Below are 17563 nucleotides of genomic sequence, written 5' to 3'. Positions count from 1 at the left end.
AGCGGTTGTAAACATTACATTAATATTTTAGGACGGTTTTTATTATTTGCATTGAAGGGTCCACCATCTGGCCGTGCAAGTGACGTCACAACGATGCCCCTCCCCTCCCCTTTAAGTCCGCAGAGAGCTGCATTCCTCAGACCAAACCATTTTCGGCTAAAAAATATTTTCAAGAATGAGTAAAATCTCGGAGATTTCACTTCCATGGGGCCACTTGTTTAACTACGCTTGAAAATAATAAAGTCAAAATTTAGGCTATACCGTTTGTTTTCGTTCTGTGCTTTTAAACCACTCCGAACATCGTTGGCAACTCGGTGCTCTCCTCTCTGGTCATTTGCAAAGTGGTACGCTCCATGTAGTTGCCATGTTGGATGACTTTCGTCGCTGCGGCTGCTTCACTTTTAAAGATGAAGACCTCTCTTTTTCCCTCTTAAAGACACAAACTCAAGTTGATTTTTTGACCCTTTCCCCCCACAAACAGAAGAATATTTCCGATTTGAGAATCAGGTGGTGCCTCAGGAGACACGCCTGATCCTTGACCAGCCAAGCCTACCCGCAAATCGGCAGAGATGATCCGGCTGATGGAGGCCACATTGCCCGCAGCCCGCATGGACGTCGTGTAAATTTCGTCAATATTTATTTATTTATTTATTTATTATTAAGCGTTTCCCCGGACTACCCCTGCGTCCTTTCGGGGGAGGCCGCTACGAACAAGGCGATGAACAGCCATCCGCTGCCCCGCCGGGTCGCCAACGTGGGCTCGCTTCTGCTGACCCCGCAGGAGAACGAATGTCTGTTTGGCTACCTGGGGAGGAAATGTACGGTGAGTAATACTGCACCTGCGCCGCATCCCGTGATCCACTCAAGTGATGTTCGCTTCAAAAAACCTGCATCTTTTAGTTTTAATCAATCACATCTTTAATCTTCCCCCATATACTCTTAATTCTAAGAGATCTACCCAGTGCAAAGGGCTACTGCTTTGATATGCAGTTCTAAAACAATGAATATAATGATTTTTTTTGTTATTCTCTCTCATTTTCTGATCCGCTTTATCCCCACTAAGGTTGCGTGGGGGTGCTGGAGCCTATCCCAGCTGACTTCAGGCCAGTGGCGGGGGGCACGCTGAATTGGTGGCCAGCCAATTCCAGGGCACAAGGAGACAAACAACATTCATGCTCACACTCAGACCAAGGGGCAATTTAGTGTCCAATCAGCCTATAATGTAGGTCATCTGAATGTGGGAGGAAACAGGAGTACCCAGAGAAAACCCATGCAGGCCCAGGGAGAACATGCAAACTCCACACAGGTGGACCGACCTGGATTTGAACCCAGCTCTCCCACATCTTTTCTTACCCTAGGGTCAACCTCAGATAAGATCACAATATCCCCAATACGTCTACAGTGAAGTTTTTCCAGAGGTTCCACTGTATTTAGGTGAATTTTACATCCTATTGAAGTATCAGGATTCTTGTTGCCATATTTGATTTGTTATAAGCCACAACTATAAATACAGTACAATCATAACTCTACTTTTTTAGTGACTTGGATTTTTTGTAAGTAGAGCAGCACTAAAAACCCTACCAACTAAACCCTTTAATAATGATCAGTGTTCCAATTTTGTATGAAAGGTCTGAGAAACACAGAAATATGGGAGAAAATGATAAGAAAACGATTTATTACTGTATTAAAATGAACAACAAGCATGCAAAATTTTATTCATGCAGGTAAGGAGGAAGCTAACGTTAGCACACAAACATGCACATAAACACGCATCTAAACAACTTCAAATGATGAATTCAAAACAAAGGATTATAGCATTAAATATAACTTCAAAGGAGTAGCAGTCTGTATTTACTTGGATCTTGTTATCAAAATATTTCATAACCTGAAAATGTCTAATTTAGAGCCTTTCGTAAAAAGAGGTACCACTGTATTTTTTGCTTGAAGTTGACCTTGTGACAGATTCCATTATTTTGTCCAATGTATCAGACATACCATGGTGTGTTTGAGATCCAGCTGACTTGTCATTTATGTGGATTGTGATGTGATTGGAATTCCTTTGGTAAGTCAAATTGCTTTGAAAACGAGCAGATTTGAAATTGGTGATGGTGCAGTCTCACATTACATTGTATTATGTAAGTATCTGCCAATTGTGTGCTACCTACTCGCCCACTCGCCAATGGCCGTGTGAGATTTTAAATACCACCATTTAATATTTCCTCTGTGTTCATGAAGCCCATGTTTGGGGTCTGCACTGGCTGATACACGTTCTCTACCTCTGCATTATTATTATTTTACAGATATAGATTACATTTTAAAGACTTCATTTTGAAAGACCAGCGGTTTAGCTTTGAGGGCAGTACCAACCCTCTGAAAAATTGGACTATTATGTAATGTCAACTTACATATAATTATTTAAGCATCATTTTAAGAAGTTGTCGCTGCAATAGTGCTGTTCGTACAAAATATTAAAAATAGAAACATGCACAATATCAAACAAAGCATTACCCCTTTGTCATAGTAACAATAAAAAGTGGACATTATTGTATTGGATGTTATTAATGAAGTGGTCACCACCTAGTAGAAAATCCCCCCCAATGATTGTAACTTTTGGAATTAAACCCCCTGTGAATCTTGTAATCCTCAACCAGAGCGGATTAATTGCTGGCCTTTTGCTTTGTTACTCACTCTATGAAATAAAGTTGTGACATTTGTATTTAGGTTTATTTCAAAAGAAACACAAGTTTTGGGAATAAAAATATATTTTGATGTGCTATTTTTCCCTCCTGAATACATTTCCAAGGTGTCAGATTCACTTGTATGTCAAGGTATTATTGTACTTGTACAACACACACTGTTTAAATGTGAGGTGTCTGACTTCCAATGACGCGCTGGCGTTTCTCTCCCTCACCTTCCCTTCTACTACTAAAGTTAGTTCTAGTTCCAAAGCCAAGGTGATGTTACCACACCAGTTGTGTAAACAAACACTGGATTTATTATACTTTATATTCAGATATATCGACCGGTACACAGTCTACATGTTAACCTGTCTATATTCTGTTTGTGTATGTTTTTGTAGACTCTGTGTTCTGCGGTGGTTCAGGTGTATGCCGCCGACCGCTCATGCGGCTGGCTAAAGAAATGCTGCGGAGTGGCATGTCTAGTCAAAGACAACCCACAGAGGTCCTACTTCATACGTGTCTTTGACGTCAAGGTGAGACACGCTGGTCTTTGCTGACGTAAAAAACATCTGCTAATGAGCTGTATCTGTGTTTATGTTTCAGGAGGGGAAGACCATGTTTGAGCAGGAGCTCTACCACAACTTTTCCATCAGTTGCGCCAGGTCCTACTTCATCTCCTTTGTGGGGGATGTGAGTATGAATCCTTATAATTATAGTAAACGGAAAAATATTTACATAGGTCAATAATAATTTAGATAGCATGAAAATCTGTCTGGTTAGAAAAATAAATACAGCTATGATACTGAATAAGCTATACTGTTTGAACTAGTATAGAAATAAAATTTATCGGATTATGAATAATGAACACTTCAAATGTGTGTGATTGAAATCAAGGTACAGAAATACCCAAAAAGTAATGTAATAATCATTTCAAAATGTTTTTATTTTTTCTTATTTTTATTGTTTTATCACAGTCCAATTGACGGAAACTCTAACACTAAGTTTAACAGTAAAACTAAACACAGATAACAAAGAAAATTACATGTACTGTACTTTAAACCACAAAACACAATTGCCGTCCCTTAGTTACGAAAAAAACGGTTAGCAATTTACATTGGAACATATCATTCATGCTTTGACAAAAATTCAGCTTCAACTGATGAACAGTGTATATTATCGGGTCCTCTCTTGTCTTAGTGGGGCAAAAATGCCTACGTAAGAAATATGAATACTGTATCTAACGTAACGTATGGTAGTTTGAATACAACTAAAACAAATATCAATATTTCAGTGCTAATGATTCATTATGCAATTATTCTAAGACCTTTTACTTCAATGATCTGCAAGGGAAATAAATATTAAAGTTTTAAACCTCACGCATACAAATTGGTGACCCTCAAGTATGTAGATCATGAGCCAATGGCACGCTGCACTTCAGAGTTGCCAGATTAGAAAGTTACCAACCAAGCCCAATCATACCATATATATAACCCACCCAGTTCGCCGGAAACCAACCCAATTTGTCAACACTGCTGCACACCTACATACGCACACACTCCCTTATGCTTTCTTCCTACAAGAAATATGATGGATTGACTTGTTTTCAGGACCCACAGTCAAATCCATAACGCAAACAAGGATGAGAGAATGGAATAAAAGGGATTAGACCAAAGGTCTGAAGAATTTCCAATGTGTTTTTTTGTTTTTTCTCCCTCAGACCAACCAGATCGGTTTGAACTTCGCCAGCGAGGAAGAAGCCAAACGCTTCCGAGTAAGCGTCAATGAATTGCTCTGCCGCCGACTACGCAAGACCGGCAAGTTCTCTCTCCCACGTCGTTTTGCATCCGATACTCGCTCGGTCTCTCTTGGCGCCACTTCCGACCACCACTTCTTGTTCTTGTCTGGGTGCACTACATCCACACTCACAGGGGCCATCTTGCTTCGTTTTAAACTTTTGAGCACCTAAATGGACTTTTAAACACTGCACCTTAATTATTCACTCTTTTCTGTCTTAATCTTTCTTCTCCTTTTTGTTGCTTGTTTTTCTTTTCCTTTTTTGTTGTCATTCTACTCCTTTCTTCTCCCTTGTGTTTTCTCTACTTCTTTTTTCTTATCCATCTACTTCTACTTTCTGTTCTTACTTACTTAGTTAAAATCTTCATTTTCCCCATCTTTGTGTTTTCATCTCTTCCCCTTCTCCTTTTATATGTCTCTTGTCCTTTCTTATTTTCCCCTCCTATTCTTTCTTCTCACCCTCTTTTTTTCATGAGCACATTGCTCCACTAGTAATTGTCTTAATTTTTCTTTTGTTTTGCAGAGAAAAATGGTGTATCTAAAAATGGTATGTTAACCTTTTTGTGCAGCCAATTTCCACGTTCATGCTTGAAAAATCTCACTTTTTTACAAGGTGAACTATTCTCTCTGCTTCGGATATCATTCTGACATGAGGCACCAATGTTTTTTTATAAGCACCTATTTTCTTGGTAATGACCCGCAAATTAACTTTGTAGTAGTATTGAAAACTTGTCATCTGACAAAGGTTTGACAAGGTCCATGGCCATCACAGTACAGTTTAGCCTTATCATTGTGAAGTTTCTTGAAATAGAATTTGTTCATGGCAGGCCTCAAAAACGAAGCCCTGCTGGTTGTTCAGTGATGCAAATTCGGAAACTCCTCAAGCAGGCGTTTGCGCAGTGTTAACTAAAAAAATCACAACCAACGAGCAGTACCGTGGACCTAAAGCACTAATGACCACCAATACATTGATCCTGAGCGACTGAGATTTCACAGACGATGTCAGTCGATCACATCATTGTTTGGGGGGAAAGAAAAAGGACAGTCTGTTTACGTTTTGTATGCTGTGAGTCGATCGTATTCTTGTTTGTGGAAATAGTAGGGCGATAGTCTACCTTTTGTATGGCATACAGAAATAGCTGGTAATAGTGGAAGAACCAATCATCTACCCTAATTGGTGTGTCTAGCTTTGATTAACGTGCCGTCAGCGAGCCCGATCTCTCTTTTTTTGCATGAATTAAGGCATGGACACAATAGCAAATTCTTGCTGTACAACATGGAATGTTTTATATGGTTAGTGGGTAACGCACCGCGGCGTGTCGTGCAGGTTAAGCCTCATCGCGGGAAGTCAGCCCATCTGTGCAGCATGCGGCGCAAATGCTAACCTGCTAACCTTATTTTAGCACAGCTAATCTGTAAGTCTCAAAGCCGCCACAGTGTTGTCATGTGAGCAGCGAGTGTAAACACTTGTTGTCAAGCAAACCACACATTTATTTATGTCATCTCTGCGTTTAATGTATCGTACCAGGGGGAAAAAATTAGAATACATTGCGACACCAAATTTTCTGTTATGAGGGTTAAAATTTAGGATTAAGTTAGGGTTTTGGTCATTACGTTGAATTAAGGTTTACGGGTCCAGTTAAACAGTATATTTAGCGGTTTAGTACAGTGCTTGGTGAGGTTTATGGTTTTCAGGTTAGGTTATAATGGTGCATATACACTGGCTTTGAATTTGACGATTTGCACGACTTGCTTCAATGAAAAGTGAATGTCAATTCACTAACGGCTGGCATGGAGGGGAAAAAGAATTGTTGCCAAGCAGCCAACAAAGGCACCCTTGCCAGAAGACTGAGGTGGAAGGAGAATATCAATGTAGCGTAAATGATTTGTGTTTGGTGTGTACACAACTCCTGCGGTTAAAACTCATGAGCGACGCGAGGCAAAGATTCGCTTGAAGTCTTGTATGAAAGTACAAGCAAGTCTTGGGTTTGGCTCAGGTTTTGGGTTTATAAAAGACCATATTTTTTGCAAAAGATTCTGGGCCCTTGGTCCCTTATCTAGATTTTTTTACGTTATCGCTTTAAATGTCTTCACTCCTCCAATTCCTCATAATCTTTATAAAGTGCAGAAGCATCCTTAATCCAGAGCAGCTAATCCTTATCCAAATCTTTTGACAAGCGCCACAGCACAAGCAATTTACAAATTCGAATTAAAAATCAAAGTCTGGTTAGCTATTCACCCAAATAATTTTCATAATAAAGAATAATAATAATTATAATAATGATCATGGGGCATTTGGGGATGAATTGCTTGGATGCAATATGGTTTTCTTTTTTTACATACTGCTGAACTCAATGTCTCGCGGTAATGTCCTGAATTGTCAATAATATCTCAATTGCTCAGCAAGTTATATATATATATATATATATATATATATATATATATATATATATATATATATATATATATATATATATACATACATACATACATACATACATACATACATACATACATACATACATACATACATACATACATACATACATACATACATACATACATACATACATACATACATACATACATACATACATACATACATACATACATACATACATACATACATACATACATACATACATACATACATACATACATACATACATACATACATACATACATACATACATACATACATACATACATACATACATACACATATATATAACGGATCAAACAGTTTGGCATACAAAGAGGTGCTCAATATGTCGATCACAAAGATGGTCAGTCAAAAAAAAATAATAATTCCGCTACTCCATCATTTTGCTCTCGTTTTTGTCTTTTGAGTTACATAATAGATTAGTCAGCTTTAGCGTAGGAACCAAGGTCAGAACCTCTTTTGCACATCCTCCTAGGGCGTTTGTTGACTTACAGTACAGCAAGTCAAGCTAATTCTTCGAACGGGCGTTCCTCTATCTTGCGCATTTCTTGCTTTGTTGTTTTTGTTTCTTTGTGGCCATAACCAAATTGCTTTCTGTAGGTCCCACACTGCACATGGCTACGGTGGACATCAAGAACCCAGAGATCAATAACGTGCGGCTGATCAACTCCATTGGCTCGCAGTACCATGTCAACAACATACTGAGTCACAGGAAGGACAAAAAGAACAAAGTCAAGAAGAAAAAGCTGACAAAGGCTGACATTGGCACACCTAGCAATTTCCAGTTAGTTTCACCTTCATCTACTTGTCAGAGTCTGTGAAAAATCATTCACTGCCGGCTCTTCAATTTTAAAAATGGACTGGATATTTGGCATGATAAATGGTAGCGGATTACTTCATTTTTAAGACCTGGCTTACAGCTATAGAATATTTAATAACTAAACCTGTCTACCTGTGATTTAACTACCTAGCTCATAGCTATTAAGCATGCAGCTGAGGTAGAGTGTGTTGGCTGGACAACAGTCTAACTGCATCTGTCCTTTCTCCAGGCACATCGGTCACGTGGGCTGGGATCCAAACACGGGTTTTGATGTGAGTAGCACACACACGTGGGGTAAAACAATAAGCACTTTGTATGTGTTGTGGTGGCTGAACAATGACATCCCTAAACAAGAGCTGTTGTTGTCGCACACGTAAACATTCCTCTAAAATATATCCACTTTCTGTCATGGTGATAAACTATTGAAACTGACAACAGATAAGCACAAGCAATGTCTGTAAATTAGCCGTTGACAAGTTAACATCAATGATTCAACCCCTCCTTTCTTCCTGAAAAACCATTGTTTTTTTTTTTGTTTATGCCTACTTTTCAGCTCAACAACTTGGACCCAGAGCTGAAAAATTTGTTTGACATGTGTGGAATCTCAGAGGCGCAACTGAAGGACAGAGAAACTTCCAAGGTCATCTACGAGTTCATTGAGAAGAAAGGAGGAGTTGAAGCCGTCAAGAATGAGCTCAGGAGGCAGGGTAGGTGTGTGTGTGAGAGAGTTTGAGACAAGAGAATGAGCTTGAGTGGGTTTAACTGCAAGCAATAAAAGATTGTATGAGATTAGGATGGCTGAGTTATGCGCAATGAGTATTTTCACAAAAGAGGCTGTAAAACAGGCAAGTGCCATTCCAGTGCCCATGATTGACTGGACTTTGAGAAGGGCAATATTCATCACAGCATGGATGGAATGAGACTGTGAGCGGGAAGTGAATCGGTGTGTGTACTCAATTAAAGTGGAGACATGGTCGAAGGTGGAATATGCCCACGCACCGAAAAGTGGAGCGTTTAAGTGAGTGTAATCCGTGAGAGGAGCGTGGCTGGCCTGAAACTTTGTGATCCTGCATGCTAAAAGAGTCGCTTTGGTTTACTGCTTTACCTTGTTGACATGATGCTCGGTGTGCCCTTCTACAGCACCCCCTCCGCCTCCCTCACGGGGCGGCCCTCCTCCGCCTCCTCCACCACCCGCACATGGCTCCACCCCACCTCCTCCACCTGCACACAGCTCCACTCCGCCTCCCCCTCCTCCCCCGTCCAGAGGAGGCCGTGGGGCTCCCCCTCCTCCCCCGCCTCCTTCCCGCGCCCCTTCCTCGGCCCCTCCTCCTCCACCGCCGACCAGGCCGGGAACGTTGGGTGCGCCGCCCCCTCCTCCAACCAGGGGAGGCCCCCATCACCCACACCACCCTCAAGTTGCACCTGCCCCGCCTGCATCAAACTCTTCCCCACAAGCGCCACCCCCTCCTCCCCCACCGCCCCACCAATCCCCGGTGAATCGAGCCACCGTCGCCCCACCCGCTCCTCCTCCACCGCCTCCTCCGCCGGGCCCCCCGCCCCCGCCGGAGCCAGACTCCGTGCGGGGCGACGTGCCTCGTTCGCCACTCCCCGCTGGGAAGTCAGCGCTTCTGGAGCAGATCCGGGGTGGTGCTCAGCTAAAGAAGGTGGAGCAAAACCACAGAGAACCGCCTCCAGGCAGCAGCGCCAGACGGGACGCGCTGCTGGACCAGATTCGCCAAGGCATTCAACTCAAAACGGTACCACCCACTCATGATGACGATTTCATCGCAGATTTTCGGTGACATGTCTGTCTTGGCAGGTACCGGATCATCCGGAGTCCAGTCCCCCTACGTCAGCTCCCACAGTGGGCATTGTGGGTGCCCTCATGGAAGTCATGCAAAAGAGGAGCAAAGCCATCCATTCTTCAGGTATGGTCCCAGACAGATAATGCGAACACTGTGACTTCCTGCTATTTTTTTGCCTCTACAAGTTTGACACATCTTCAAAAGAGTAATGTCCCAAAAGTTTTATATTTACAAATAAATGCTGTATACCATAATTTCCCAACTATAAGAGGTCACCTAAAGTCCAACTGTAAAAGTTGTTTTTTTTCTTCTGTACCCATGGAAAAAAATGCTTCCCCTCACTTGCTTGTTCACATTATATAAATGAGTAAATAAATATAAATTATAAATATAATAATGCATTATCATATGCTCATTTAAAAAATGAAGCCATGTAATATCTGCTTGCACAGTAATTTTTACTTGGTGTTTATATTTTTAAGTAGTATTTTTTTAAACTAATTTTCTGCAAGTATTGAAATCTTGAAAATCACAAATGTATACAGATCTCAGAAGACGGCCACTCTATAATATCCCTAAAACAAAAATATATGTTTTGTTGACAATTGATTACATTATGAATATCATAGCAGTTATTAACACACACACAGAGCTACTGTTTTCTGATTGACAGTGAGTTGTGAGTGTTATTATAAATATACAGGGAATATTTCAGTTTCTCCAAAAAATCATCTGGAAATTAAATTTCAGTGAGTAAAAAATGTCATTCATTATGGAAAACTATTTATTTCACCAGTCATTTATTTCCCAAAAGGCTGTGAATTATTTCCCCGAAAAAGTGTAATTTTGACTAAGATCATATCATTAGGAAAAGAAAACATATCAATGGCATTTATTTGTGGGTCCATTCGCTTGAGATGTGACTGTATTCGTGTTTAGTTTTTTTTAAAATAACCAAAAATATAGTTAATTACTTAAATGTCTGATACTTAAAAATTCTTGGATTTTTCTGAAAGTCAAATTTCTCAAGTGCTATACTTAGAACAAGGTCGGATACCAAAAATCTATAGCGCTGAAACCCCGAAGTTGTTTATTTCAGAAAAAAATCTGACATTTTTTTTCCTTCTCTCAGACGACGAGGATGATGATGATGAGGAAGAAGACTTTGAAGAGGACGACGAGTGGGATGACTGAAAATACTAAAACAGAAAACAAATCTTCCAGGAGGCAAATTCCAATTTTACAAATTTTGCGTGTATTTATTTTTCAAACTATTTTCATTTCTGTTCGCGTTCCAGCCTCTTCGTCGTAGTTTGGCAGCCATTTTGAGAACACACTTTCTCCTTCGTTAAGGTATTCCAGCGGCTTCCCTACGTTGTTTTTTTTTTTTATACGTCTTTTTTCTCCCACAATTTTTTTCCTTGCCTGCAGAAACTCTAACCTGCCAATTTACTTTCCCTTCATGACCAAAATGTTCCGGTTAAGCTACCTTTTTTTCATCATTATTATTATTATTATTATGGTTGTTAATATGTAACTGAGGCGTTCGTTTGCACAAGCATTTTGTTTTGATTTCCAATGTCCAATGACATTTTATTTCCAGCAAAGTTCTATCTTGACCATTCCATAGCTTGTAGCGACTGACACTCTGTTGAAAATGTTTTGCAGCATCTTTCCTCCCCCTTCTCACGTCTTATTGATCACCTAGGCGGACAGTGACGTCCTGCTCTTATGCAAAGCAAATGACCGTGAACCAAAATGTAGACAGTGAAAAGATGTAGTCAAAGTTTTAAACTGTTTTGGTTTTAACTGCGCCAGTCAGCCAAACTATGTGTGGACAGATGCTAAATTGTATAATTAAATAAATGTTCATATTTACAGTGCAGCAGGTCCTGCTTATTTGAACCATTCATTAATTTCCCCTACTGCTTATCCTCACTAGGAGTAGGCATGTTTTTGGAACGTAGGAAGAAACTGGACTACCTGGAGAGAACCCACGCAGGAACGGGGTGAATTTATTGACCCACTCCAAAGCAAAAGGCTCAGGTACAGCTGTTGTCTTTCACGTCATCTACTGGTCGCATGCAAGTATAGCTTATTTTATTTATAAGAATTCTCATTGGTGACATGAATTGTATTTAATATTGTTTCAAAATGTAAAAAGACCTGACACACATCACAACCACACCAGCGTATGAGAATTCTGCTATACATTGTTTTTGCGTTTACCTGACATTTACACAGTAATCCAAACGTGACAACATGGTGAGTGTCTCTATCTCTGTGACACCTGCAACGAGAAGGACACATTCAAAATATTTAGAAAAAATTAAACTCTTAGTGTTATATTATTAATTGCATATTTTAATGGACCCAAGACTGCCTAAATACAACAAGATTCATCTGTTGTGAGGAGGAAAACAAAATGAAATACTCAAACACACATCTAATATCTTGTTGCACCTCTTCATATAATTTGGCACCTGCCTATCCGTGCTGAAAAGCCCTGCTAGTAATGATGTTTTATCCTTTTTTAGCTCTAACAAATTCAGTTAGGCAATGTGAACCAATTTAACTTAAAAAATGTACGAAAGGGAACCACAGAGACTTTGTTAGATTTATTTTTTAGGTGGAAAGTGAAGAATTGTCTCGCAGCTGTTGTTGAAGCCTTTCAAGATGCTAAAGAAGAGTCATGACCACTGTTCCCTCTAAGCTGCGCGCGTGCGCAATTGCGCACTACTCTCGTCTTCTCTGCGCAGCAGAAATCCTATGGCGCGCAGTAAAAAAAAAAAAACGGATTTTTTTTTTTTTTTTTTTTTTTTTTTTTTTTTTTTTTTTTTTTTTTTTTTTTTTTTTTACCCCTTTCTTCATGATGGGCTCGGTTCTAATGTCCAAAGAGCTCCAGTATTTGTATTTAATCATTAAACGCTGTTTTCGGCTGGATTTGACCGAATTTGAGAGCATTTTGAGCTGTTTGGCGAATGGACGTATATAGACGTTTTTTTGCCTCCATCGCGATATCATCACGACATTTTACCAAGGAATTCACTTCCCTGGGCTCGGTTCTAATGTCCAAAGAGCTCCAGTATTTGTATTTAATCATTAAATGCTGTTTTAGGATGGATTTGACCCGATTGCTGTCATTTTACGGCTCGGTTCTGCTACATCTGCCCGCCCAAGAGTGCTTATTCCCGGGCTGCCATTGATGGTAGACTAACATTGATTTTTACTATAATTTGGACAACACCGGCGGCGGGCCGGATTAAAAATCCTAACGGGCCGTATATGGCCCGCGGGCCGAGGTTGAAAAACTTGTACACACACGATCCGGGGGCGGGGCGAGCGCGCGAATCCCGTTTCGGCGAAACCTCCGTTCGGCCGAATGAACGTTCGGCGGAACGTCCATTCGGCGTCCTGCCCGTCTGTCAAACGTCCGTCGGCGAAACGTCTTTAGGCGAATCATCCGAGTACCGATGATGTCGCTCACACTGGTACTCAGTGCGCTCAGGGAGGTTGACTTTCTGCTCAGACCAACGAAAAATTAGAGGGAACATTGGTCATGACTATTTATAATGTGTTGCAGTGATGAGAACTCTCATCAAGCTTTTAAGCTTTATTAAATGCTTAGCTTAGCAAAGCTTCCAAGCCTTATTGGATTGGATTGGATTGGATAACTTTATTCGTCCCGTATTCGGGAAATTTCGTTGTTCCAGTGGCAAGAGGGTGAGGATGCAGGAATAGCAAAGGCATTTTAGACATGAATTATGAATTATGAATTATGAAATATGAATTATTGGTCCAGGAGACAAGTATTTCCACCCCACATACTCCTATTAGTACCTTGTGCATGAGGAATTGAAAAATTAGTAAGTTAAGAACACAAGAAATAGTCATGCAATAAGTGATTCACACACATTGTGGAAAAAAAACAATCTCTAAAAACCAATAAATTGTTTAAAAATTAATGTGCATTTTTTTGTTATTTGATAAAATAAGACATTGTAACGCCTGTTAATACGTATAGACATAAAAATACATGTACAAAAAATAAGACTTTCAAACTGTCGCAGTGTGCTTGTCTTGGGTTGCTTGCTACTTAATCAGCTGGATGAATTTATGTGTATTAAAGAGAACAATGAATTAGGCTGTCAACCACAAAATCTTGGTGACCATTCATTAGTATAGTTGCCACATTCCAATTTCAAGTACTCTTGGATTATGCAGCAACCCAAAGCATACCACAGACCCCTTAAAGTTAAAAAAACAAAAAGGAATGTTTCACTTAAATCCAATTGTGATGCTGCGGTATGACCTTAAAGTTCATGTTCTAAAATCTCAAATTGGAAAGGCACGGTTAACATTACAAATTATTTAGCTGACCCCCTAGATATGACATGCAGACCTTGCTGGCCACAATTTGGGTAGCTCTACATCAATGCCTCCATATTGAGGTCTTACCTTGTTCAAGGACCTGATGCCGCTCATCCGAATTGCCGCCATCAGGTCATCACGACCGGATCTCTGCAGGGGCGGCGGTTGGGGATTTGCTGACTCGTCTTGCCTCCTCTGTGAGGACGGTTTCAAGGAGTTCTTCAACTCTTTTAGAATGTCCACACTCTCTTTCTCGTTGGTGTCGTTTTTCAGATTCTTGTACTTCAGCTTCCTTTGATTGGTCGCAGCACTGTAGCCTTCGTGGTGTCTGACCATCTCACTGATTCTCCTAGTGGGCATTTCCCCAACAGAAGGGGCGGCCGTAGTAGGGTTTCTGTGAAGGTTTATCTTGGAAGTCGGCTTCTTGGGTGATGTTTGAGTAGATGTTTCAGTAAGACCCTGCTCCTTCTTGTGTTGAAGGAAAAAACTAGGAGAAGATGACACTAAAGGACAACACTGAATGAGTGACTAAACTGGTAAATTAATAGAACAGACAATTTTAGGGTGAAAACAATTAATAGACAGCTAATGCATGCAAAACTATTCAACTGAACAGAATAAAATTTGAAGTAGTCAAGGGGGGTGGGACAAAGCTATTCTGACAACTATCAAAACTACCTTCTCCAAGATTCCGATGCTGCACATCCCTTTGAGGGCCAACTGTGGTAGGGTTTTTGTGAAGGTTGATATTTGAGATTGGCTTCCCTGTAAAAATTTGAGTAGACACCGCAGCCAGACTTTGATCTTTTTTAAGTTGAAGGCGCCTTTGTCGCTCCTGGTCCTGGTTCCGAGTCAGGATCCCGGTTGCTGCCATTCTAGGACCTGGGAGATCGAATTGGTACCCAAGCTTGAGCAGGGTGGTGTTCTCTCGTAGGAGCCGGACCATTTCCATCTCCACTTTTCCACCACAAATGTGCCTCTGATTGTGGAAGCGGAGTTCTACTAGGGTGGTGTTGTGGGTCAGAGCCTCCAGCAAAGCCAGGACTCCTTTCCCTGTAACAAAGTTGGACTCGATGTTCAGGTTTCGAATAGAGCGGTTCTGGCAAAGACTCTTGGAGAGAGCCAGAGCTATTTGGTCATCGGCATGTGTGTTGGCGATGCTGAAGACTTTAATGTGGGTGTTAGAGGTCAGTGCCTCGACAAAGCTGAGCAATGTTTCCTGGGAGATGTCCTGCACGTTGTTGAGGTTCACTTCACTGGTGCTGGGATCGTCACGCAGAACTTTCTCCAAGGTTTCCTTGATCACGATGGGGTTTTTGCTGTCTTTGTCAGAGACCATCGTGTCTAATTTTGACACCTCCATTGTGTTTAAAGGACCCTTCTCCGAACATTTACTCTTCGACTGTGTTTGACATTCTTCTGTCTTCTCAACACTTTTCCAAGGAAGATTCTGGAATTGATTTTGAGATACCTTGTGCAAATTCTTTGGCGTCTTGGCTTCCTCTTGTTGGGCTCCACTCTTATTCGGGCGATTACCCTATGGACAATAACAAGGCATGAAAATAGATTAGATGAAAGATAGCTGTCGTTAACAACAGCCTTTTTTGTGGCTGTGTCAAAACACACTTTTTTTTGCCTGCGATACTGTGACAAAGAAGGCAGGTTCTGATTTTCATTGTCTTCGGGGCCTGTTTTACTGTATGTATGTACATGGATTTTTTTTCTTTCTAAAAATTACTAATTCAAATATAGAAGGATTGTTAGCGGTAAAATTGTTTCTGTATTATTTCAAATTCACGAGACATATTTTTGTTACTTTACAAGGTCAATTAAAGAACAAAATGCATTTTTAAGATATTTCCAGACCAGCAACTGGTTGCAACTCATGCTCACCTGTCCGAGATTTTTAGTGTTCTCATCCTCCCAGTACCTGAACAATGCGTCCCTGTCAAAGTTCCCTGTTGGCTCCTTGGCTGTCTGGTCCTTTTGCCTCAGACCAATGGGTACGCAGCCGTCTGTGTGTAGGTCCTCCAGTTCCTTTTCCAGTTGTTGGAGTTCTTCACAGGACAGTGAGGCCAATAGCTCGTTTTCGTCCGCGTCCTCATATGTCTTAGGTTTTCTCGGTGAGCCGTTCATTTTTAACAATGTAATAACTTTCCCTGTCACTGTGGTGATTGATTTTTTTGCAAGCTCCTCCATCAGGATGCAGCAGATACAAATGCGAGATTTCTTGTGGGTTCTTCATCAACCGACAAAGGGGAGGGAACATTAGGCCTCTGATAACTAATCTTTTTTTAGGGTGTTGGCCCTTGGGTGATGTGAGTGAGTGCAGCTTAGTGGTGGAATGTGAGTCCTCTGAGTGGCCTTTGCTGAGAGCTCCACGAGAAACTGTCACTAATGAATCTCCTCGTTGCATAACATGTCGGGGGACATCCAGTAAAGTACTTAAAGATATGCTTGAAGAAAAGTTTCTATTACTTGAGGGGGTGACATGCAGCCAAAGCAGATCTGGATTCTTCCTCAAAACAGTACAAGTCTTTTATGTAGGAGTACAAATTTACCAAATTGGCAGGTAATTTTGCTTCAATCAAACCTCTGCCAAGCAAGGTAATGAAAGTGAGTGGATTCGCACCAGGAAAGTCAATAGTTCGCTCTCTGGTGGGGACTACAATATATTTTGGTGCGGTTCTTTTTCACATTTCGAGATTTGCAAGCGACCCAGGATTTGATAAGAAAGCGTGTGCAGACAATACATTTTTATGTGAGCGTTACCAGATTGAAAAGAAACAGAAAAGTGAAATTTGATTCCTAGCAGAGGTGAGATCAGGCCGAAAAAACAAACCCGGCCAGCGGGTCCAAAAACCCAACCCGGACCGTACCCGAGAAATTAACTTGATTTGGAAGCCCGAGCCCCAAGCAAACCCGAAATTTCTTTTTTTTGGGGGGAGGACTTCGGATTTACGATCTGAGTCGGGAGGAGGAATGATTTATGATCACAGATTAAAACCTGTCTTTTGTAACAAAATCTAAGTTAAACAAGACTGTGTACACATTTACATCTTTTATATGATAATATAGATGTTTGACGATTTCAACTGTTTAAATGCCTGCTCAGCGAGGTGCCAGTCTTTTTGCTCTCGTATGATACATAAAAAAAGATAGTCCGCAATGGTCATGTGACACCGCTTGTCAATATTTACCAACAGATTTTAGCAGATTGTAGGTCATCCAAAGTTGTTATGCCAGACAAGCAGAAATTCTGACATGGCATGGTTGTAAGGGCTAAATAACATACATAGGTGACACTACACCAGGTGATTGGCATCTCTCGAGACATCAAACAGGACCGATCGTTTGCCAGCGATGTGTCTGTAAGGCCAAAATCAAGATACAATTAGTTTGGTCTAGTCTAGTTTGGCCTCAGCTGGCGCTGACTGCAGTGATTGACAATGGAGGGAATTTTGACCCTCGCTCACTCACACTTCCGGAGAGATTAAGGAAAAAATGTTTGCCTCCAGGTGGTTGAGTTTCTGCTGGCTGTTAGGTCGTTGATTGATTTGATAGTATGCCAATTTGGTTTGTTGCTTAGTTAATTGGCAGTGCCTGTGTTTATTGATTGGTTATTATGCTGGTTTCTCAGTTAGTTTGA

General features: G+C 40.9%; 2 protein-coding genes across 4 annotated transcripts; one reads left to right on the top strand and one right to left on the bottom strand.

The window, feature by feature from the left end:
- The first annotated feature begins 131 nt into the window (after nt 1–131).
- Nucleotides 132–11428, top strand: wasla (WASP like actin nucleation promoting factor a). Of its 2 annotated transcripts, XM_077596583.1 has the most exons (11): nt 134–823; nt 3080–3214; nt 3285–3371; nt 4399–4495; nt 4999–5022; nt 7519–7702; nt 7968–8010; nt 8292–8445; nt 8879–9495; nt 9558–9666; nt 10676–11428. In XM_077596583.1, exons 1-11 carry the CDS (start codon nt 719–721, stop codon nt 10735–10737), a joined length of 1617 nt encoding a protein of 538 aa, XP_077452709.1. In that variant the 5' UTR covers nt 134–718; the 3' UTR covers nt 10738–11428. The 2 variants fall into 2 exon arrangements, with proteins under 2 accessions (XP_077452710.1, XP_077452709.1); XM_077596584.1 differs by lacking the exon at nt 4999–5022 and having other exon boundaries at nt 132–823.
- Nucleotides 11429–11666: 238 nt separating this feature from the next.
- On the bottom strand, nt 11667–17348 carry lmod2a (leiomodin 2 (cardiac) a). 2 transcript variants are annotated; one of them, XM_077596585.1, is made up of 4 exons: nt 15808–17348; nt 14593–15451; nt 14002–14417; nt 11667–11833 (listed from the first exon to the last, which is right to left on the bottom strand). In XM_077596585.1, exons 1-4 carry the CDS (start codon nt 16111–16113, stop codon nt 11819–11821), a joined length of 1596 nt encoding a protein of 531 aa, XP_077452711.1. In that variant the 5' UTR covers nt 16114–17348; the 3' UTR covers nt 11667–11818. The 2 variants fall into 2 exon arrangements, with proteins under 2 accessions (XP_077452711.1, XP_077452712.1); XM_077596586.1 differs by having other exon boundaries at nt 17210–17286.
- Nucleotides 17349–17563: the final 215 nt, after the last annotated feature.

Source organism: Stigmatopora argus, chromosome 3 (genome assembly GCF_051989625.1).
Source record: "Stigmatopora argus isolate UIUO_Sarg chromosome 3, RoL_Sarg_1.0, whole genome shotgun sequence".
Lineage (NCBI taxonomy): Eukaryota > Metazoa > Chordata > Actinopteri > Syngnathiformes > Syngnathidae > Stigmatopora > Stigmatopora argus.
The sequence above is the reverse complement of the archived record's forward strand: the minus strand, read 5'-3'. Positions and strand labels throughout refer to the sequence as shown.